This window comes from Natrix helvetica (genome assembly GCF_964273705.1).
Source record: "Natrix helvetica genome assembly, chromosome: 2".
Lineage (NCBI taxonomy): Eukaryota > Metazoa > Chordata > Lepidosauria > Squamata > Natricidae > Natrix > Natrix helvetica.
In genome coordinates, this window is record NC_138552.1 from 97,870,364 (window position 1) to 97,893,382 (window position 23,019).

Genomic DNA, 23,019 nt, shown 5'->3' on the forward strand with positions numbered 1-23,019 from the left:
TGCAAGCCTTGAAACGAGGATTTTCAAATGCATTTTCAAAGTGTGACTCATGCTGTTTATGAAAGATACTTATAATAATAGATCTTTGCATCCTAAAACAATATGAAAGTTGGCTTAAGCAAAAGAAACATAGAAATATGCTGATTTGATACTGCTACAGTGGTTAACGGGAATTAAAGACAAGCTTCAGCATTTCTAATTAGTATTGCTAGTTCTGGTAAGCAGAATAACAGACTAGACATTGGAGGCCTTCTAGCCAACCTTTTGCTCAAGCAGTAAACCATATAACATTTCAGACAAATGGTTGTCCATTCTCTTCTTAAAAACCTGTGTTGGAGCACCCACAAATGGAAAGCAAGTCTGATTATCTGTTCTAACTGTCAGGAAATTTCTTCTTAGTTCTAGGTTGCCTCTCTCCTTGATTGGTTTTCATCCATCACTTCTTGTCCGGACTTTAGGTGTTTTGGAGAATAGGTTGACCCCCTCTTCTTTATGGCAACTCCTTAGATATTGGAACACTGCTATCACATCACCCCCTCACCCAGTGATGGCGAACATTTTTTGCCTCGGATGCCAAAAGAATGCGTGCACGCTATCGCGTGCACTCGCGTGCCCACCCCATAATTTAATGCCCCCCCCATGCCATGCCCCCTGTGCATGTGTGCACCCCCCCCTGCTGCTCCGTGCACAGCTTTCTTGGAGCCTGGGGAGGGGGAAAACGGCCTCTCCCCTCCGGAAGCCAGAAATAGCCCGTTTTCCAACTTCCGGTGGGTCCAGTAGGTCTGTTTTTCGCCTCCCCAGGCTCCACAGGTTTTCTAGGAGCCTGGGGAGGGCGAAAACGCCCTCTCCCGTCCCCCAGAGGCCCTCCTGAGGCTGGAAACGGCCCATTTTCTGACTCCCAACATTGATTTTTTGCTGTTTTTTGCAGGGCGACAAACAGCCCAACATGCACATTGGAAGTTTGGGAACGTTGCCTGCTGGGCCATTTTTCGCCCTCCAGAAACTTCAGGAAGATTCCCTGAAGCCTCTGGAGGGCAAAAAACAGCACAACGCACAAATCGGAAGTCTGTTCCCAAACTTTCAGTTTGCGCATTCGGCCGTTTTTCACCCTCTGGAGGCTTCAAGGAAGCCTCCCAGAGGGCAAAAAACGGCCGAAAATCAATGCCAAAAATGATCTGGCCAACCCGCGCATGCATGCAGGGGCTGACAGAGCAACGCCTTGCATGCCCTCAGAAATGGCTCCGCCATAGTTTTGCCATCATGGCCCTAGTCTTTCTTTTCATTAACCTAGACATACCCAATTCCTGCAACGATTTTTCATGTTTTAACCTCCAGTCCCCTAATCATCTTTGTTGGTCTTCTCTGCACTCTTTCTAGAATCTTAACATTTCTTTTATGTCGTGATGACCAAAACTGGATGTAGTATTCCAAGTATTGTCTTACTTAAAGCATTATAAAATGGTATCAACTCTTCAGATAATCTTGATTCTATCCCTTTGTTAATGCAGCCTAGGACTGCATTGGCTTCAGCCATCTGAAATATGTAACTTTCCTGCCCTTTCTTTACCTTTCTAGTACATGTCAAATTCAATTCTAAATTAATACTCCAATGCACATTATGGAAAGCATATTTTATTTATTATATTTATTATCTCAACTTATGTAACTATCATATATTGATGATCATCTCACTACCTAGTATATTAGTGGGATTTCAAAGCCTCCACTTGGAAGTAATTGGTACAACATGAATTCTTTAATTATAATGAGCAGAAACGATTTTATAACTATGACTCCAATGCATTATGAAGGTTTGAGATGTTTTTGTTTGATAATGCAGGTTCTTAAAACTTTTCAGTTAAAGGCAAACTTTTTAACTTTGTAATCAAATCATGTTTTTTTCTCTAATTATATAAAGACAATATTAAGTTCCTCACCAATCCAACTGGAATTTTAGAAAGAATATGTTAGGAAATATCCCAAATCATTAGCATTCAAGTGCATGTGCAAATTTCAGCTCCTTTTCACATCTTATGGTAACATCAGCACTATACCACACACCTTGGTCATCTTCCTACTTGAAATGAGATTACTCACTAATCCTCGGGTCCCTGATTAAAAAGGAACTCAAAATACAATACAACAATGAGTAGCACAGGCATCTGTATTGTCAAGTGCTAAACTCATCTGACGTGAATCAGTTAACTGAATCTTGCCCATACATTGTTTCTCACAATGTCCTTGTTGCTGTGAATACACTTTTTAACAGCTGTAGATATTTGTTCACATTGCTTCATTGAAACAGAAGATATACTTTGGGTGTAACTGTATCAGTAACGTGATAGTGTAGTGCAGAAGCTTTTCAAAGCATAGAATCTGTTACTTTTTTTAAAAAATGAAATAGTTCTGTATAGAAAATTATCTCTCTTCCAGTGAAATTTGTGGCGGTTATTCTCTTGAATCACAACCCCACTATATTGTTATGGAACCCCACCAAGTTCTGTAGAACACTGATTAAATAACCTGCTGAAATGCACTATGAGAGATGGTTTTAACTCCTCCAGACTGCAAAAGCAGGTACAATAGCATTTAATGCCACACAGGTAAGTAAACATGATGTATATACTGATTACCAGGGAATTATAAAGATATAAGAGATGCGTCATTTCAATCCAGATTTCACACTCTCTAGAAATCAGCTCTCTGCTTTGGAGCCACTGACTAAGGTCAACCTGGACACCTCACTGGCCTTTGTTTTCTCTGAATGCCATTTTCACAAAGCAACCACCTTAACATTTTTGGCTGAAGGCATCCAGGCAGAGCACCCCCCTTTTTCCATGCGAAGACAGCTGGAAGAAGCAGTGTCACTGTGCAATGCACACTGGGTACCAACACACATCAGAACCATATTGTTTGGGTTCAAATAAAGAAGGCTATTTGGAGAGGGTTCTTGACATTTTTTCCACCACTCAATCCTACCTTTCCAAGAAAGAGCATGAAGTCTCCCACTGTGTTTATAGCAGCCACTCGCAAAGCATTCTCCACTAGTATCACAAAGGCATCCTTTGCTGAAGTGCAGAAATTGGTACTGTTGATAGCTGTGGCTGTATATGCATTCTGGGCAAGAAAGACACAGTTGAATTGGTCAGATCTTGTTCTACTCAAATTTTAAGCTCTTCCTGTTTCAAATCTTTACATTACATTACATTGACAAATATCTCTCAGCCCTCAGTCATTATCAGAATGAAGAAGATCTATATGAATCTGTTCAATAGGCCAAATTAGTTTTTTAGCAAGATATAAACAGCCAAACTGATGCACTTCCAATATCCCCTCTATTTTTCCTGCAAGGTTGCCAATGTACTTAGCGTTAACTATGTCAGCATAAACATGTTTGCTTCAGAAACTATATTTTGTGGCAGCAAGAGATAAAAGCAAATAGCATGGATATAAATCTGGGATGTGGTTACACTTGTTTATGTCTGGATAAACCACAAATTAGTGTAATGCCTATACTAATTCTTTTGGGGACTAATAAAAAGACTATTTTCCGTTAACAATTCTTGCATAAAAATGGTTAATTTCTGCAAGGTGATTTTTTAAAAAAAAGATGTACCTTAGAAAGGAAGGGAAGGATATTAATAATTTTAAAGTACTGAAGCACAGGAGAATTTAGTCCTATATTTTCATATTGATTTGAAGTTTATTTTTCTATTTAAGAATTTTAGTTTTTGAAAAAAGAAAAAAAACCTTTTTACTCTTTTTGTTATGAGTTCATTCTGCAACCCATTCAATCTCTACACAAATTTATTTCAGCACTCAAACCTGAGCCATGGTGGTGTAGCAATTAGAATGCAATATTGCAACTCACTGCTTACTGACGGGCTCAAGGTTGACTCAACCATCCATCCTTCCAAGGTGGGTTAAAAGAAGGACCCAGATTGTTGGGGGCAATGTGCTGACTCTGTAAACCGCTTAGAGAGGGCTGTAAAACACTGTAAAGCGGTATATAAGTCTAAGTGATATTGCTATTTTATTACAAGCACCATCCTATCTAAAACATATTTGTTCTTATTTTCTGCCAAGGAACCTCTTGCATTTAATTTCAGCAAAGGCATTTATGTCTTTAGTGCACAGGTACTAGAATAATTATTTCATCCTCTGTTTTAAGTATGATCTTACCTGATTTAAGTAAGTCAGGCACTTTTCTAAACACCAAAGGCAGCAAATGCAGGCTTTTAGAATACATCGAGCACAGACATTTTCCTAAGGTAATAATATTAATATCAATGATGAGGAAAAAGAAAGAAAATGCATTTTAATAGAGCACAGAATGCTTTTTAGATGAAAAGTTTCAAATATAGGATTCAGTTTACATAATAGTTTCTTTAAGATAAGATCTAATTTAATAATTATTATGCTATGTTATATAAAGCCAAATCAAATATGCAAGACATCTGCTTTTTTCTTTCCATGCAATGTAATCTATATATATACCAGGGGTGGGTTCCTGCCAGTTCTAATCTCTTCTATAGAAGAGGTTCCACAAATCTACAGTGCCGTTTAGAACTAGTTCCAGCTCCCTCCCCCTGCCCATCCGCACATCATCAAGATGAAGAGCGAGAGGAGGAATTCTGGGAGTTGAAGTCCACAAGTCTTAAAGCTGTCAAGTTTGAACACCCCTGGGGTTTTTTTCTAAAGTGTTAGGGGTGCAAGGGTCTTGTAACTTGACAGCTTTAAGACTTGCACACTTCAATGCCAGAGTTCCTAAGCCAACATGACTGGAGAAGGAATTCTGGGAGTTGAAGTCCATAAGTCTTAAAGCTGTCAAGTTTGAACACCTCTGGGGTTTTTTTTTCTAAAGGTTTAGGGGTGCAAGGGTCTTGTAACTTGACAGCTTTAAGACTTGCGTGCTTAAAATTCCAGAGTTTCTGAGCCAACATTTTGGTTGCTAACTAAGAGCATTGTTAAGTGAGTTTCACCACATTTTACAAGTTGGCCACGCCCACCAATCACATGGCCGGCAAGCCACTCCCACAAAGCAGGCCACACCTACAGAAGATGTTCTAAAAAAATTTGAAACCCACCACTGATATATAGTTATAGGAAGAAGTCCCTGGGTAAACTTGGCTATAGTGGGGATTACTGGAACACTACCACTTCCATTATTGCAATGATGATAAAAGCCATAGCTGCTAACCAAAAAATGGTTATAATTTAATACCAGCTTAGGTCATAAGAATTTACCTTGTATACTGTTCAGAATTTGATAATATCTAAACATCTTTCACAATTTATAAACAAAATTGCTGAACAGATAATCTTCGCTTAGTGACCCTAATTAGGACTGGAATTTCTATTGTTAAGCGACATGATTGTTAATAGAAACATCACATAACTCCATCACTTACAATGGCAGTTTCAGTAGTCCTGGTCACTGCTCTTAAGCCAGAACCCTTCTGCCCTACTGGGCTCACTCTTGCTTCAACTTCCCTCAATGACATCTGTCATTTCTGCCCTTTTGACTACACTACTCTACCCTCTGCCATGCCAGCTGCCCACTGTTCCCATGTTCTTCCTCCTCCTGCTATTAAGATATGCCTGATCTGGCCCTTTGCATAGCAGCTGCTGGCTGCACAAGGTCTTCATTCCGAAGCTCTGCAAGGCTTTGGGAAGGCCTTGTGAAGGGGAAGGAAGAGGATGGAGAAGGTTTAGTCAACAACGGGATGAAGAAAATGACAAAGGTCAGGGAAAGGTGGCAGGGGGAAAAAGATAGCACAGGGTGGCCAATAGAAATAACAAAATAAGAGTTGGAAGGGACCTTGGAGGTTTTCTAGTCCAATCCCTTGCTCAGGCAGAAAACTCTATACAATTTCAGGTTAATAGTTGTCCAATCTCTTCTTAAAAACCTCCAGTGTTAGTGCATCTACAACTTTTGGAAGCAAGCCATTCTACTGATTAATTGTTCTGTCTGGAAATTTCTCCTTAGTTCTAGGTTGCTTCTCCCCTTGGTTAGTTTCCATCCATTGCTTCTTGTCCTGCCCTCTGGTGCTTTGGAAAATAGATTGATTCCCCTCTTCCTTGTGGCAGCCCTTAGATATTGGAATACTGCTATCATGTCACCTCTACTCCTTCTTTTCATTAAACTAGACATACCCAATTCCTGCAACCATTCTTTATATGTTTTAACCTCCAGTCCCCCAAACTTCTTTGTTGCTCTTCTCTATACCCTTTCCAGAGTCTCAACATATTTTTTTACGTTGTGGTGACCAAAACTGGATGCAGTATTGTACATGTGGTCTTACCATGACTTTAAAAAGTAATATTAACATTTCATGGGGTCTTAATTCTATCCCTCTGTTAATGCAACAAGACTGTGTTGCCTTTTTTGGCAGCAGCAGCAGCACTGGGCATTTGGTTTTTCTTGCCTAAATGTAGAACCTCATTTTTTTCACCATTGAATTTCATTTTGCCAGATAGGGCCCAGTGTTCAAGTCTGTACAGATCCTTCTGTATTTTAAGCTTATCTTCTGGAGTGTTGGCTATTCCTGCCCGCTAGGTATCATCTGCAAATTCACTGCCCCCAAAAACTCTTCCTTTTTTTAATTTGAGAAGGCTTATTTTACGCTGGTCCACATCCCATTCCTACTTCATAGCAATGTACTGATTGCATGGGTCTCTGTTCTGGTCTGCCACAGCATTTTTCAATTTTTTTTTGATTATATATCAAACTTAGTTTCCCCTTACTTTTCCTTTGACTTGGCTATGAATATACATGAGAATCATTCTTGGAATCTTCACTAAGGTAATAATGAAAGAACCTTTAGCCATAGTTCCGAGGTGGTAACAGATCAAGCGATTGACAGATGCCAGAATTGGTGTGAATGGCAGATTCCGTTTTTCTCTGTGGAGAAAAATGTAAAAATTATGAAGTGTGAGATTGCACTGCATTTACAGGCAAATGTAGATGGAAATGTGAAGAACTCCACGTCTAAATTTTGTAGGGCCCCAAATCTGTAAATGTTGCTTTTGTCAAGGATGGAGTTATATTGAACTAATTCTTTTCCTACAAACAAAGTGGTGGTGAATCTGAGCAGTCCTGACCTTTGCTTACAAATAGGCAGTGGCTTGGGTCAACAAAATGAATGCAAATGTTTGGCAACAAATTACTGAAAGGAATTTTATCTGAGAAACAGAAAGCAACGAAATGAAATGATTGTTCACTTCAGCAAAGTCAGAAAGGCACACTGATTAGAAATAAATACATCAATTTATGAAAAATATACATATATGATTTTATATTTGAACTGACTTACAGCAAGAATTTCATATGTCTTCTCCTGGGCCTGATTTTTTTTTAAAGCTCCACAGAGAAATAAATAATTTTGGGGGCTGAGCTTCCACCATACTTGACTGGATGAAAGTTCACAGTGAGCTTGCATCTTTGAGATTGAGCCAACTTTTTGTTTACTTAATTGCTCTCAATTTAGGTGAAGATCAAAAGAGTATTCATATCAAGGGCTCCACTCTTCTCTCCATTGCAGAGAGTAAACAGACATTTGACAGTTGTCAAGACTGCGAGCCAATATTTCAAGTGCAGAAATGTATTATTCTGCACAGTAGGGACTATTTCAATTGGTTTCTTATCCAGGCAAGAAATGAACTATACATAATCTAAACCTCACAAGAAATGAAGCTTCTGAATCACTGACAGATTTGGCTATTGATTAAAGGTGAGGAATAAAAGTCAGATCTCCTATCTTCAAAGATACCTTCCTGCAGAGTGGGAAAACTAAATCTTATATCCTCCTGATGGATTTGCTGAACCAATTAAATCTTAGAGATTCCTCCAGTGACATGCATCAGAGCAATTGCATTTGGATCAATTACATTTTTCAATATCATGGGACTCATGAAACCACAGACATTAAGGTCAAACCCAAGATAACTTCCATTAGCTTAAGCAAGAAAGCTACTGAATAACAACTGGTGCCAATTGTCAAGATACAAAAAACTTTGATTGGTACTAAATAGAATAGAAGTCTGGGTTTGGAGTGGAACCCATTTGGATGACACTAGCTCCTGCTAATGATCCTTATACAATCATCTACATAGGAACACTCCTGATTAAAAAAAATGGGGATTAAAGCTTTTATGTTACTCATCTATGCACCAATATATAGCTGCAATCTTATAGATACTTCCATAATAATTCGTTTTTTGGGAATTCCATATAACGTATTTATGAGCAGACTGTGTTACATTCACTCTTTATTTGCTATAAAGTCTATAAGGAACAAAGCATCACTCCAGAACTCCTCCCCCCAGTTCTAAACTAGCTGAAGTGAGGATTTGCTTTTCTTCCATTCTATCATTTCACTTAATCCAGTTATTTTTGAAATTTCAGAAGTTGGATCACTCATGATTTGATTGCCCAGACTCACTCACCTTGTAAAATAATATGTCACAACAGCTCCTGCTACAGTCATCTGCTGACAGGCAAGAATAAATTCACTGATCCAAACTAACCCCACAACGTGGTACCACCACATGTACTTCAGTGGCCCTGTAATTCGAAACTCTACTAAGCCCTCTTCATTTGGAACCGGGCTACCTGGAAGGAAAGGAAGGCAGGAAGGCTTTAAAATATTAATTCTATGAGAAAGCTGCCCTTTTAATATTTGCATACAATAGTCACAAATATGCTTGGTTTTGGTATATAATAATAATATAATTAATATATAAGCTGCCTTTCAAAACACCAGTATGACAAAAATATTTTAATAAAAATAGTAATTTTTTAAAAAGGCTAACTGGTTAGTTGGAAGGAATCTGGGGAATCTTCTAATCCAACCTATTGCCTAGTGCAGAAATCCTCATACCACTCTAGACAATGACTGTCCAATATTGTCTTGAAAATTTTCACTGATAGGGCACCCGTGCCTTTAGGAGAGAAGAACCCATTTACCGTTTGGTTCCTGGTTTGGCTAAGCAAGGCTGTTGCTTAAGTTAAGTTGCTTAAGGCTGTTACTCAAGTCCTAATGTCTGGAGACCCTACAGGTAGTCCTTGATATACAATCCAACACTTAACAGCCATTCAAAATTACTAAGGACCTTCCTAGAGCTATTTACAAAGCACTTTCAACACCGTAACAGCTACATCTCCAACCTCATCCCCAGTTCATGTGTTCTTATTTGAGCGCTTGGCAACTGGCTCACCATCATGGCAGTTTGCAGCATCCTATGGTGATTTGTGACCTTTTTTGTAGGTTTCCAGTGCTTACTTCTGGTTTCTGACAAAAAATGCCCAGTGGGAAAAATGGATTTGCCTAATGACCAAAGTACTTGCTTAATGACTGGTGCAAAAAAAATGCCAAAACTAGTGATGCCTTGACTTATGACGTTAACAATATATGACTACAATTCCAGGCTCAATTATGGTCATACGTTAGGGCTATCTGTAATGGTTTGGATGAAGAGGAAAATCTCAACGTCAACCCTAGCAAGACTGAGTGATGATATGTGTTTGAGCCTTCTGATGCCATGTTCAACCCATTTCATGGCAAATTAGGATTCTCTGGGGAGGCGGGGTGGGGGTGGGGAATAGAAAAGTGCTAATACTTTTGACTACATCTGTAACGTATACTATGGAATCACTGCTCAGTCAGTGGTGAGGTAATAGGAAGAAAACATGCCATATATTTCAAATAAGATCCTTAGGTTTCTTAGATTTAGTTTGACCCAATATAAAGATAAGAGCACAATATTTTTCTGGAATTGCAAGTAAAGAAACAAGAAAAAAACCCAAAACTACATAACACATACCAGTAATACCTAGGAACAGCAAAACCATAATCCAATATATCCAGAAGAGGATGAGGGCTAAAAAAGTCCAAAATGGCTGGAAGACAAGCAGTGGCAGGTGAATGAAAACCTTGCCAGCCACATGGAACAAGGCAATGGTGAGAGCTACTCGTTTGCGCATAATTAGCATTATTAATAGTAAGATAACCTGAAAAAGGAAAGAAATTCCATAATAAACTTTAGGTAAATGTATTTATTGAAATAAAGTAAAATATGTACCTATTCAAAGAACCATTTTTAAAATATTTAATTACATAATTAAAAATGTCAAACTAAAACATATGAAATAATTTTAACTCCAGTAGCAACCTACTAATAACAGTTGGTCTCAGGGAATTTTCCCATATGAGTATAAGAAAGTAATCTTATTTCTTGGGTATATATGACCAGCATGTTGCATGTCCATCAATGAGAATGGGTTTTTTTTTTTTGTGATTCTTGTATTTTTTATGTCTGTCTGTCTGTCTGTCTGTCTGTATTTATTTATTTATTTATTTATTTAAAATAATAATAAAATCAATCCCAAAGGTATATATATTTGATTACCCACTTTTCATGATAAGAGAGTCAGTTTGGTGTAATGGTTAAGCCAAGTCACTTTCTCTGAGTCCTAGGAAGCAGGCAAAGGCAAATCAGTTCCAAAAAGCCTTGCCAAGAAAATTGCAGCGACTTGTTCAGGCAGTCACCAGGAGCCAAGACTGAACTGAAGGTACAAATGTCCCTTACACAGGCCTTCTCCACATGCCTTAATTTGACAGTCCTCAAATACTCACTGTGAAGATGGTAGCTGCAATGGCATAAATCAGGAGGGCCTGATGATTGTCTTTGGCTATTTGAAGCTGTTCATTGGGAGACATTTTAACATACAGCCACCACAATACCCCTGTGCCACCTGTGTCCATATAGGAAAAAAATATAGTGCACATCAATTTCAGAAAAGAAAAGAAATATGCATGCAAATAATTTGTACAGTTTCATTTTCTACTACATCAGGCCACATTGAGATACAACTAGGGTTGACTTTAAATATGGAAACAGAATGGTACTTTGATTTCCCAAAAGGCAACAAATTAAAACAGATTTGTCTCCACAAAGCACATATTTATGTTCTATAATTAGAAAATATTAAAAGTTTTCTATGCCAGGAGTATCATAGTCAGATTCATTGAGAGACGCTGATACTGAGCAGCCTGCTTTGGAGCTACCAGGTGAGTGTCTCTGGGAATAAGCAATGAAGCCCCCTAGGCTGACTCTGCAATCATGCAGAGAAGTTGCTTTTAGAGTCTGATGATGAAGAACCTGATGCAGGGCCACTGTCCAGTTCCCATGTGCTGAGCAAACCAACGATGCTCTACCTGCTGTCTCACCTGGTTCCCATCCTTCCACTCAGAAGCCGCTCTACATAAAAGCCACTGCTATCTGGCAATAAATATTCTGGAAGAACTGTTCTGATTTGGATTTCATGTGCTTTTTGCCTCCTGAAACTCTGGGGTCTGACTGTACAGATTTTAAATTTATTTGCAGGCATGCTTATGTGCATTTGGAATTTTGCTGAGAGGTGCCTGCAACTACTCCACACACACTTTGCTTGTCATTGCCTCTATTTGCTGAGCCTGAAATCAAAGTTTGAAACCTGGTCTCTGTTTATGGGTGGGTTTGGTCTGAATTGGACAAGAAGACATGGTTTTATGATGTAGTAACAGATAAAATAATCAATAGATTGGACTATGCAGAATTGGCCTTGTTTCACTAGCTAGAACTGAGATTTTCAACGGTGATCAACAAAGTACCCATTTTATTTTCCTATCATCCACCAAATACATATTTATTTTGGCACTAACTGAACTATTCCATTCTCTTGGAAATATAGAATTTTGGTTGAAGCAATAACTTGAAAGGTGCTACTTTTCATCTTAAAGAAGACAGAAACATTTAAAATTTTAAAAACAATTTTTGTTATTGTTTGAATAGATTTTTATAAAAGCTGTTTTGCATATATTCTATATAGTGAAAAAAACTCAAACATTATATAAACACTTTTTTTCCTTGTATCCCAACTGAATATCAGAGAGCCAGTTTGGTGTATTTGTTTAAGGTGCTTGGCTAGAAACCAAGAGACAGGGAATTTGAGGCACAAAGCCATTTGGGTGATCTTGGGCCAGTCATGCTCTCTCAGGCCAACCCACATCACAGGGTTGTTGTTGTGGGGAAAATAGGCAGGAGTATTAGGTAAGTTTGCCCTTTGAGTTATGTACAGTTTATAGAAGTTGGGATAAACTTTTACTACCACAATTACCACCACAGATGGCTAATCTCCTATCTTTTATTATTTCAAATTAGATTTTTTTAAAAAATATTAGGAGTACTACCTTTTATTTCATTAAACATATTTCAAGCAGTGCATATGCAAAAGAGTGGCTTAGAGTATGGAAAATCTGCATAACCTTTAAATGTTTCTAAGTTTGCAGCTTATATCACTACTTTCCTCACTTTTGTACTTTTATATTCCATGAAGTGTAACTCCCTAAATTCATTAATGTGAAGTCATTCTGCAATATAAATATTGTTTTCTGCAGGGTAAGCATTGCCACTACTATAATAATATTTTTGTCTGATTTCTAATAATTGACGATAACCTCATTCTGTTTAAAAAATCTTTATGTAAAGGTTGATGATTAATCAAATTGATACTGATGTTTTGTGACTTGCCATTTCCACCATGCAATGCTTTTTTATTATACAACCTTCCCCCATGACAGCCTTGTGAGAGCATTCCCAACATACTGCACTTTTAAAACTCCAAATGTACTTATCAACATGAAAAGCTTCCTATCTCTGAGATAATCATAATTATATGTACACAAACTACCATATTTTTCGGAGTATAAGACGCACCCTCCCCCCAAAAAAATGAGCGTAGAAATGTTGGTGTGCCTTATACACTGAATACAGCCATTTCTGGCCTCCTGAAGCCCCACCCCGAACCCCATTTTTGCAAAAAACGGGCAAAAAAATGGGCCGTTTTTCACAAAAACAGAGGCGTTTTTGCCTTCCCCTAACCCTCAGCAGCACTTTGCAGGCTTCAGCAGGACTGGAGGAAGGCAAAAATGCCTCCGTTTTTGCAAAAAAAAATTGTCTTCCCCCAGCCCTGCTAAAGCCTGCAGAGTGCTCCTGGGGGCCGGGGAGGAAAAAAACTTTTTTTTTCTTACTTACCTCTTCGAAATCTTGGTGCGTCTTATACACCAGTGTGTCTTATAGTCCGAAAAATACGGTACTTAGACAGATGATTTCCCAGAACATACTGCAAAGCCTTTTTGAATGATAAAGAACCTTTAAACACCATGTTGACAACAATGACAATTAGAGTTAATCAATCTTTCCTCAAAAAGACTGGAAAGGGACTCAAACCCATGACTAAAATCTTAAATTTAGCACCAAAGTTTTTGACTAATAGCTTTAGAATCCAAACAATGTTTAACTATTGTTAAAGCTAGTGGTAGGCAGTCTATGATTTGCAATCTGTATTTTATAATTTCTTTAAGTCTGGATAAATAATCTGGAGTACTACATATATACTGTGCCATCTTTAAAAAGCAGGGTAAAACAATAGTTTCTAGCTTCTCATGAGATCCTTTGCATTATTCTTGCTTGTTAGAGCAAACTCTCTGCCCACCATAGCTACCTAGAAATTTCACCCATTCAAAATCACTCAAAAAAGATAATATCTCAATATCAAGGAGGCATAACATGTGAACATTGAAACACTGAAAAGAAATCAATATTTGTTTTTCTTCTAGTCAAATTGTAAAGCAGCAGATAGAAGACAATGCTGATTTAAGATATTTTTGCTTGTTTTCTCATAGATTCTGAGATAATTTTCAGTGCTTATACTAAGAAAATTCTAGCAATAGAATGGATAAAGCAGTGTGCTGTGGGACTTTGGAAAATATCTGGCTGGCACAACTGGAACCAAGTTCCCAAATTAAATGATCTGATCTAAATGATTGTTGTGATCTGGGTGGACTTTGCTTGCTTCATCTAAAAATTAAGAGACATTAATTAGATTTACACAAGCTCTGAAAGCTCTGGCCAATACAGTTCTGAGGAAACACTATAAATCAACTATAGAAAAGCAAAGATCCTGATCTTTGCAAAGAGACTGAAACTGTACCCCTATAGGATAAATGGACAGAATATCAAAATAAGTGTAATACTTTAAATATTTCACATAGCCCCTTGTATTACAAACATAGTATTAAGGAGGGGGACAAAGCTGCCTACTCAAAATAGGTGCATACACCTATAACACACCACAATGGTTGAAATTATAGTTCTTTTCCTTCAGGTGTAATTATTCCACTGAGGGCAATCATAAATCAATATGGTTCAGGATTATCTTACAAAAACATCAATATGTCAGGCTCCTCCATGGAGGCTTTCCAAATGATGAATTGTAGAATTCACTCAGTACATTTAAACAACATATCAAAGACTTGGAAGCGCAATGGTCTACTCTACTTAAGAACATAATTCTCAGCAGTCAAGTCCCTTTTTACAAAGCAGTAGAAACCTACACCACACAACTGTGTCCAAATTCTGAAGATAGTTGGCTTTAACATTCTCCCCACAATAGTTTTGGAGTGCCAGTACAAAAAACTCCCCTATGAACTTAAGATTGCACTCCTATGGACAAGGAGCTGTTAAACATATAGAAATCTACACACTCCTTTAAAATGTTGAGTTGTTAAAAAAAATCAGATCAAGTTAAATCACTTCAGAATTCTTTCCACCTTAATATAACATATAAGCTATCCAATTCAATTGAAAAAGAAACTGAAATCTTTTAGTGGAAAAATAACAATAAAAAACTGGAATAATGTGGCAGCATAAGCATTCACACCCTAGGAGTGGTGTGGTGGCCTAGAGGTGGAGCTCTCGCCTCACAATCAGGAAACTTATGAGTTAGATCCTAGGTAGAGGCAGATATTTCTCTCTCTGGGCACAATGAGAATATATCTGCTGAACAAAACTCTGCATTGGCAACAGGACGGGCATCCAGCCATTAAACACTGCTAGCTCCGTTCAGTTGCCCAGACTCCGCTCCACAAGGGATTATGGGGTCATTAAAAGATGATGGTTATAAACATTAACACCCTCTTATAAGTAGGGATGTGGCTATGTTCAGAATTAAACAATCACATTCAAAATGATATAAAATGGTAGCCAGTACACATTTGTCATCAATTAAAGAGATTCTGATCAAGCCCGTATAAAGTTCAGCTGTTCTAACATTTACACAGTTGTTTCTTACAGTGGAAGTCATGGTCTGCAAAGACCTTACAGAGCATCAAAGAGACCTCATTGTTAGAAATATCAGTCAGGGGAATTGTATAAAAAATGTCCAAGGCATTGGATATATCATGGAACACAATGAGTCACAAGAGTCATCAACAAGTGGAGAAAATATGGTGCCACAGTGACATGACCAAGAACTGGATGTCCCTCCAAAATTGATGAGAAAAAGAAAAAAGAAAACTGCTCCAAGAGGCCTACAGCTACATTAAAGGAACTCCAGGAATTTCTGGCATGTGCTGATTGTGTACTGTGTGACAATAAGCTCCCATATTCTTCATATCTCTGAACTATGGGGTAAGTTGGCAAGACAATAGCCTTTTCTCACAAAGAAAAGCAAATCTACTCAGGTCAGACAAAAGTATGTGAGAAAATGTTTTATGGCCTGATGGGACTAAGGTTGAACTTTTTGGCCATAATTCCAAAAAGTATGTTTGGCATAGAAACTACACATCATCAAAAATACATCATACCCACAGTGAAGTATAATGTTTGGAGGGGGGGGGCTGCTTTTCTTCAGCTGGAAATGGGGCTTTAGTCAAGGTGGAGGGAATTATGAACAGTTCCAAATATCAGTGAATTTTGGTACAAAACCTTAACGCTTCTGCTGAAATGCAGGCCTCTGCTAAATGCTGAGTATGAAGAGGAAATTCACCTGTCAACATGACAACAATCCAAAGCATACCTCCAAATCAAGAAAAGAATGGGTTTACCAGAAGTCGTCCAAAGTTTTGGAATGGCCAAGAATAGCCTGGACCTGACTCCAATTGAAAATCTGGAGTGGGGTGACTGAAGAAGGCTGTGCACAGGAGATGTCCCTCACAATCTGACAGATTTGGAGTGCTTTTTCAAGAAAAAGTAGTCAAAGATTCCCACGACAAGATGTATTACCATGTTGATAGGCACTTATCCTAAGACTGAATGCTGTCATAAAATCAAAAGGTGCTTCAATAAAGTAGTACTTTAAAGGTAGGCACACTTAGAGTATGTAACCATGTTATTGTGCATTTTATTATGTTTCCCTCTAAAAGATTTGTTTGTTTTTTAACTGAATTATACAGCTTATGTGTTATATTACAGAATTCTGAAAGTGATTTATCTTGGTCTGATTTTCTTTACATCTCTAAGCCCTGGCATTTTAACAAGGACTTTCTATATCCCCTGGATACTGTACCCTATCTATGATAAAAAATATCTTGGGAAATTATGATCCTTTTATATGTAGTTTTTGTTATCAAATCAATATGATTCAGTCTCTTTGAACATAGTTAAATTGTATGTATACTGCTTGCAAAAGTAGGCAAACTTTTATTAACCTCTGATGTATCCACAACCCATTATAATATTTTATCTTGTTTTATTTTTACTTCATTTTTCTCAATAATGTTAGTTTCTCAATAAAGTAAATTTTTACTTTATTTTTCTCAATAATACTGGTCATTCATCTGAACTGTATGTTTCCAACAGATGGGCTAGTTGGATCATATGCAATAGCTAAAGAAAGTGCCAATTTACTAAGCTGTGAAATGTCAGTTCATAAATGCTCTAATTCTAGAATCTGATTTGATACATAATTTTTATTTGGCCACCATTTTTAAGCATTTTATTTCTAATTGTCTACAAGAAAATAGGCTCTGTAATGTTTAGGAAAATTAGAACAGCATATTGAAAGCTCATTATAGTCTCCATGATTGATATGACATGATTTTAGTTTTAAAGTCTAACAGATTAAAACAATACATCAGAAACAGGACTGAAATATCTATCCCATATATAACTCACCATGTATACTGAGCCATTCGCACAAAATCTAGTTTGACTTGTAACTGCTACCAATTATTTTCTACCCCCAAATCTTCTAGCATATAAAAATGGCTTGGGAGACAGGCAGTGATATGGTGGTGGTATGTGAAAAAGGTAAAGAATGTATATTTTATTGTTTAAATTTTTTAATTTTTTTTTAAATGGATAGGGTAGCAGGAACTACTAGAGACATTTCTCATCCCAGGACCCAAGTTATTGTTTCCATTCTTGTCAATAAATAACCCTATGTAGACTGTGGTGAAACTCATGAAATGATTATTTTAACTCTTAAGGTTTGCAGTGGAAAATGTAAACTTGTTTTGTGGATAGGTTCCTCTGGCAAATGTAATACCTAAACTTGTTCTTAATGCTTTCTGGAAATAGCCTCTACTCCAAACTAATAAAAAAAACCTATTTTTTTTCCAGATGGTAGTTAAAACAGTTCCAGGGTTACTTTCCAATAAAGCAACACCAATTATATTCTTCACTGTGCTGGCCATTCCATATGGTCTTTAAGCTAACATTGGAACAATTATCCCTTTCATTACTTTATTGCCAGGATCACATGATAAAGGAAGCTTGCAAGTGGAGGCTTTTTCTGATTATTTCAATTATCATAAACAATAGCAAAATGGTTCTGCAGTCAAAAAAAAGTTTTAAACTTATGAAGAAAGACACACATACAGTATGTAGACTGAGGAGACAGAATACCTTCAGTTACTTACCAAGTGAACCTAAAACAACAACAATTGTTAAGATCCAGACAAGTACTCTTGAAATATATCTGATTATCACCATCAAAATCATGGAAAGCACTGCAGAGAAACAAAAGAGAATAGACAGGTTAATTACTCCAACCACAAATATCCAAAAATAATGGCTGCCATAATACAATTTAAAATTAGTTTTAAAAAATTGCATTTACCTTTAACTCTTATGTACAACAATGTGCAGATTAAGCTACTCTATTCAGATTCCCAGTTATAAATTAAATAAAACAAGTCTAAATGCAGATGAAGTACCAATTTTATATATACATACCGATAATATATAAAGAGATGCAGGCACATGACAAAAGATTAAATGACATGATAGAACAGCACATTTATTATCATGAGTTGCAAAAGCATCATACAACTCATGGTAAGCAAAACCCAAAACATTGCATGCAGACACACATGCTTAACATCATGTCAAGGATGAATAAGGATGTAAAAACTGTGAGAAGAACCATGCTTTATGTTTCAATTTGATCAGGGTGATTCATTTAGCTAACTCTTACATATCTAGTGCTTTGTTTGGAATGTGAAAATCCTGACTTTTCACTATATTGTTTGTGGTACTTTGTTTCATACTGAAACATATCAAAAATGCCAACAATAAATAGGGCGGCTTAGAAGAGCAAGAAAAGCTGAGACTCCTTTTGGACTGCATGTATCAGTTAGTAGGATACTACTTTTAATGTAATTAACTTTAGAAGTAATGAATTATATTAAATTATGTATGAATGTGTGTCCAAGTGCACATAAATACATAAACATAAATTGCAGCATAATGAATATGTAATATTTAGCAAGTATCAGCAAACTGAGAAATGCATGGGTGAACTGTTTCCGAAATGTGAGCTTTTATATACTTAAGCAAGCACTGATACGGTGAAGATTAAATTATACACTTTTGCTCATTTGCTAACTTTAGCTGAGATTATCAATATTCATCAAGTTTCAGGATATTCATTTCCCATTGACTTGACATAAATATGCAGAGAGGTAAAGGCTTTTAAGTGATTAAAAGGTTTTTTCAATCCACTATGTTGATGAAACAAATATAATTATCATAGTGCTACATGTTTTATCATCATCTCAAAATGAATGGCTTTAGAAAGTATGAATTCTCAGTCATTGCAAATAACCCTAAATCTTATTATCAACTGGTATATGCGTGTACAGTGTGTATTATAAGGAATATTTAATGAATATTTTTTCATTCAGAGCTATTTGCTCAATGTAAGACCATACCAAGGACAGTTCTCTCTTATTACCATATTTACTTAATCAAGTCTATTCAGAGTTAAGAATTTTTAATTAGGACCGCACACTTTAAACTATGTGATTGAAAGATCAGCTAATTAGTTCAACAATACTATGCACACTAATTCTAATTAAAACTATACCAAATCTTTGCCCTTGAACATTAGAAATAAAATATGAACTTTAAGGAGATGTAATGTTTTATAAATGTGTGAATTCTTTCTATTTCACTGTGTGACTGTTGTCCATAAAAGAAACAAAATATCCTGATATTTATTTTAGGGTAAAGGATTAATCTTTTAATTTGTTTTTAATATACCTATAGCTGCTATTTATCTGATGAGTTTACAGCAGTTTATCTATGGTTCTTTATTGCTAAGCAAAGCTATATAGCTGTATATAGCTATATATATATTTATATAGTCAGATTTCTTTAACTACCACAATGGAAATGCAACATTTGTGCCTTCAAATAATTAAGCTTTCATCAGTTAAAATCCCCACACTACTTAAATATAAGGAGATTCAATGCACATGTTTTAAAAAGCATTTAAGTCAGAAACTGGATAAGAAACATTTTTTGGAATAGTTTCCTATTCTGTAAGAGTTAATAATGAGCATGCGTCGTCTTCATATTGTGGGGATAGAAGTTGTTCAACACTACAGAAATAGCTAAGAATGAGAAAAAAATTACCTAGTGACAACAAGCAAAGTCCCAATATAATCTCTTTGCAGGTCATTACTCCACTAATCAGCCTGTGCAAGATACTACTGTCACTGACAAAGGTGATCAGGGCTTCTGCAAACTTGGTATAGCAGGAAATGTTCACAGGAGCACAGCGATGGAAGAATGGAATAGGTGCACTGGTGATACAAGAAAAAAAATCAGAAAAAAAATTACTCCTATGTAATATAAATGCCACATCAACACACAAATGGAAGGTGAATTGATGCAGTCCACTCCACCCTCATAAATACTGTAAACCACAAGCTGTGAGATAAAATAAAAGTGCTGCTATAAATGAAAATGACTGTAATGGGTCATGAAGTAATTTTAAAAAAACCACAGAGAGGGTGGAGTGCACATACTAATATTCCCAAAACATCATCATAACACAAAAAAGAAAAATCAATCAATCTAAAATAGTAATAAAAGTCCACTACTACCGAGTCTTAAAAATGATATTCTATCATTTAATGTAAGAGAAATATTCAGATTTTTAGAATTCTCATCTATTACCACCTGAACTCCCTTCAGAAAAGTAAATATTTTGTAGCAGAAGTAAGTACCCAAGAACATATGTGCCAGAACACACACATGGGGGGGACGGGACAGAAAGATGCATTTTTATGGAGGTACTACATGGTTATCTTATCTCAAAATTTATTCTAGTTTTTGGATATTACACCAGTTCTAGAACATTATGTATTTGTTCACTATAGGATACATAACCTGCTTCCTTGGATTCAGGTGGTGTACAGTAACCCAAAATAATGACATTAAAATATCAAATAAAAAAACCCTAAAATAATTATCTAAAGGCAGCCATGGGATCCTTAACTGCTTAACTGTTGCGCAGAATAATTCCTAATGACCAGGAGGCTAGGGGCATTCTACAACTCAGGGGACTATCCAAAGTCCTGAGACGCATCACTGGCTTCTCACCCCATTCCCTTCATTTTTAGCATCCCTCTAAAAAAATGTAGGCGGGCTGAATCTTGCTGGGATAGACAGATGTAAATACCCAGGAGTGACTTGTTCTGTAATGACCAACAACTGTACTGGCTGAGAAGCAGACAGTAACCAAAACAGTATAGTATCGGTGCTAAATGGGCACCGTATTGTGGACCAATGGAAGTTTCTGCGTCATCTTCAGAAATGGTCCCATATAGAATGCATCACAGCAGTATAACCAAAAAGAGATAAGGAAATTATAGCAATCTGATGAACTTTTTATATAACAACATTCCTTTTGTTGTTTAGCAGTTGTGTTACGGCTTTCACAGTAACAATATAAGTTTTTCCACCCTGGGTAGAAGTAAACTATATTGCCAAACATATTTGCTCACCCATCCACATAATCAGAATCAGTTGTGAGCGAATACTTTTGGCAATATAGTGTACTTCATAGCCAGATCATTCAGCACATTATATAGTGTTAAGTTCCGCTAATTAAATGGCAAGTTCCTATCATTGTAAATTATTATTCTTCATTCTTGCTTAATAGACAGCTACATGACTGCTGCCAAAATTTATAGGAAACTGTCAAACTTACCTATTTTTAATTTTCTTTGGGACACAGAACTTTTTGCAATTTTATTCATTAGAAATTCTAATGATAGAAACAATTTCCATATCTAACTGCAATTTTATTCAACCCCCTTCTCTGATTCACTTTCTGGTGCCTTACTTGCCAAGTTGAGCAAAAGTGTGACAAGTGGGGTATGATATGCCTTTTTACTTCTCAGCTGGATATCTTTCAAAAAGGAAAATCCTTCACATCAAGGAAACAAGAAAATACTCAACCTCCTTTTTCCATATATTACATTTCACTTGCAAAGACAAATGTTAAACCGTAATTGTGTTTTTAGCTCCAAGCTGAAAGAAAATTGTCTACTATATATCTAATTTTTTTAGAATCTCTATTTCCCACATAACTAAAAATCACTGTGAAATGTAAGTATAAACAAAGTTCAAACAATGCTTAAAGCTGTAGGATAAACAATTGACAAGACACCTATCAACTATGTAAGGCATGCTGTAACTTTAATTCAATTTTAATTCAAATGAACTGTAATGCTGTCATAAATTACTGCTTATATTACGTTACAGAACAACTGTTAAATCGTATAAAACCATATATATATTCCTATTATTTAATTCCTTAAATCTAATGTAATAAAGATGCTATTAAAAGTTAAGGCTTTACTCCTATAAAACTCACTGCTTCATTTGTCATTACTGTCTTTTATACGGGATATTGCTAAAACGTTCAACTAAAGCTGAAGTATATACATTTTTAATAGCAACTACTGGCTAAAATTAATTTCTCAGAGGAGAAAGTTAAAAAAGTATTACTTCTGTATCTTATCCATATCCTCATTAATATGATACTGTATGTATGTGAAATATCACTCTTCTTTTTACAATGACTTAAAATCTCTGTCTTGTATAATTTAAACATTAAAAGAATCTATTGGGGACAGAATAGAAAGCTGTAATATATTCAAATAATTATCTGATACGTTAAAGATAGAGAGAACATTTATATTCCAAACTTTATTTTATTAAAAGTTTGGAGACAGACTTGATGATAATAATAGGTTGTAGCAACAATTTACACAAGTATAAGTTGTTTGCTGTGACTTTTAGTCTTGAACTTCCACATTTCACATTCCTCATTTTATAAGGAAAGTTTCATAGCTCTAAGGTTTGTACTTATATCCTGTTTAGTTGCAAATAAAGGGTGTTCTACAGTCAATTTGTTTAAAGGGGTAAAATAAATTTGATTAATAATGACCCTAACACTAATTGGTTTAAGAGGCCTTAACATTTATCCTTATACATTATTTTCAATGAATTAACTATACATTTTTCATTGCAATGGCATCCTGTAACTTTTACTGAGTTGGGCCAGATGATTTAATTTTTCGTACTTTCAGCTTGTCATTGGGCATTTATCTTATTTTCAGTTCCTGGCTTCTTTAGAATTCAACTTCTTTTGGACTTGAGAGGATTCTTTGATCCTACCAAAATGTTGGCATGTTTTGGGATCCCTTTTTTGCATAGAAAGCTGTTTTAATATCTGCACTTAATGCCCCAAGATACTCATAGAAAATACTGGATAACCCATATAATCCCATTACTTACATTACATGATCTTAGTTTTAAAATATTACATAGATCTATTTTATGAGAAAAATAGATCTTTTATTGCTTTGAACTGATTCAATTCTTTTAAAAACCGTT

General features: G+C 36.2%; 1 protein-coding gene and 1 long non-coding RNA gene across 3 annotated transcripts in view; one reads left to right on the forward strand and one right to left on the reverse strand.

Annotated features, from left to right (window-relative positions):
* The window catches only part of LOC309387537, a 482,764-nt gene that overhangs the window by 313,455 nt on the left and 146,290 nt on the right, over window positions 1-23,019 (forward strand). The gene's annotated exons all lie outside the window — the stretch shown is intronic.
* The window catches only part of SLC44A1 (solute carrier family 44 member 1), a 93,743-nt gene that overhangs the window by 8,823 nt on the left and 61,901 nt on the right, over window positions 1-23,019 (reverse strand). For both annotated transcript variants that reach the window (XM_081944071.1, XM_081944070.1), the window contains exons 6-13: window positions 19,744-19,913; window positions 17,745-17,834; window positions 10,638-10,756; window positions 9,826-10,012; window positions 8,449-8,614; window positions 6,748-6,904; window positions 4,183-4,266; window positions 2,980-3,117 (exon numbers count right to left, since the gene is read on the reverse strand). In XM_081944071.1, coding sequence (XP_081800197.1) covers window positions 2,980-3,117; window positions 4,183-4,266; window positions 6,748-6,904; window positions 8,449-8,614; window positions 9,826-10,012; window positions 10,638-10,756; window positions 17,745-17,834; window positions 19,744-19,913 — 1,111 coding nt within the window. The remainder of the gene's footprint in view (window positions 1-2,979; window positions 3,118-4,182; window positions 4,267-6,747; window positions 6,905-8,448; window positions 8,615-9,825; window positions 10,013-10,637; window positions 10,757-17,744; window positions 17,835-19,743; window positions 19,914-23,019) is intronic.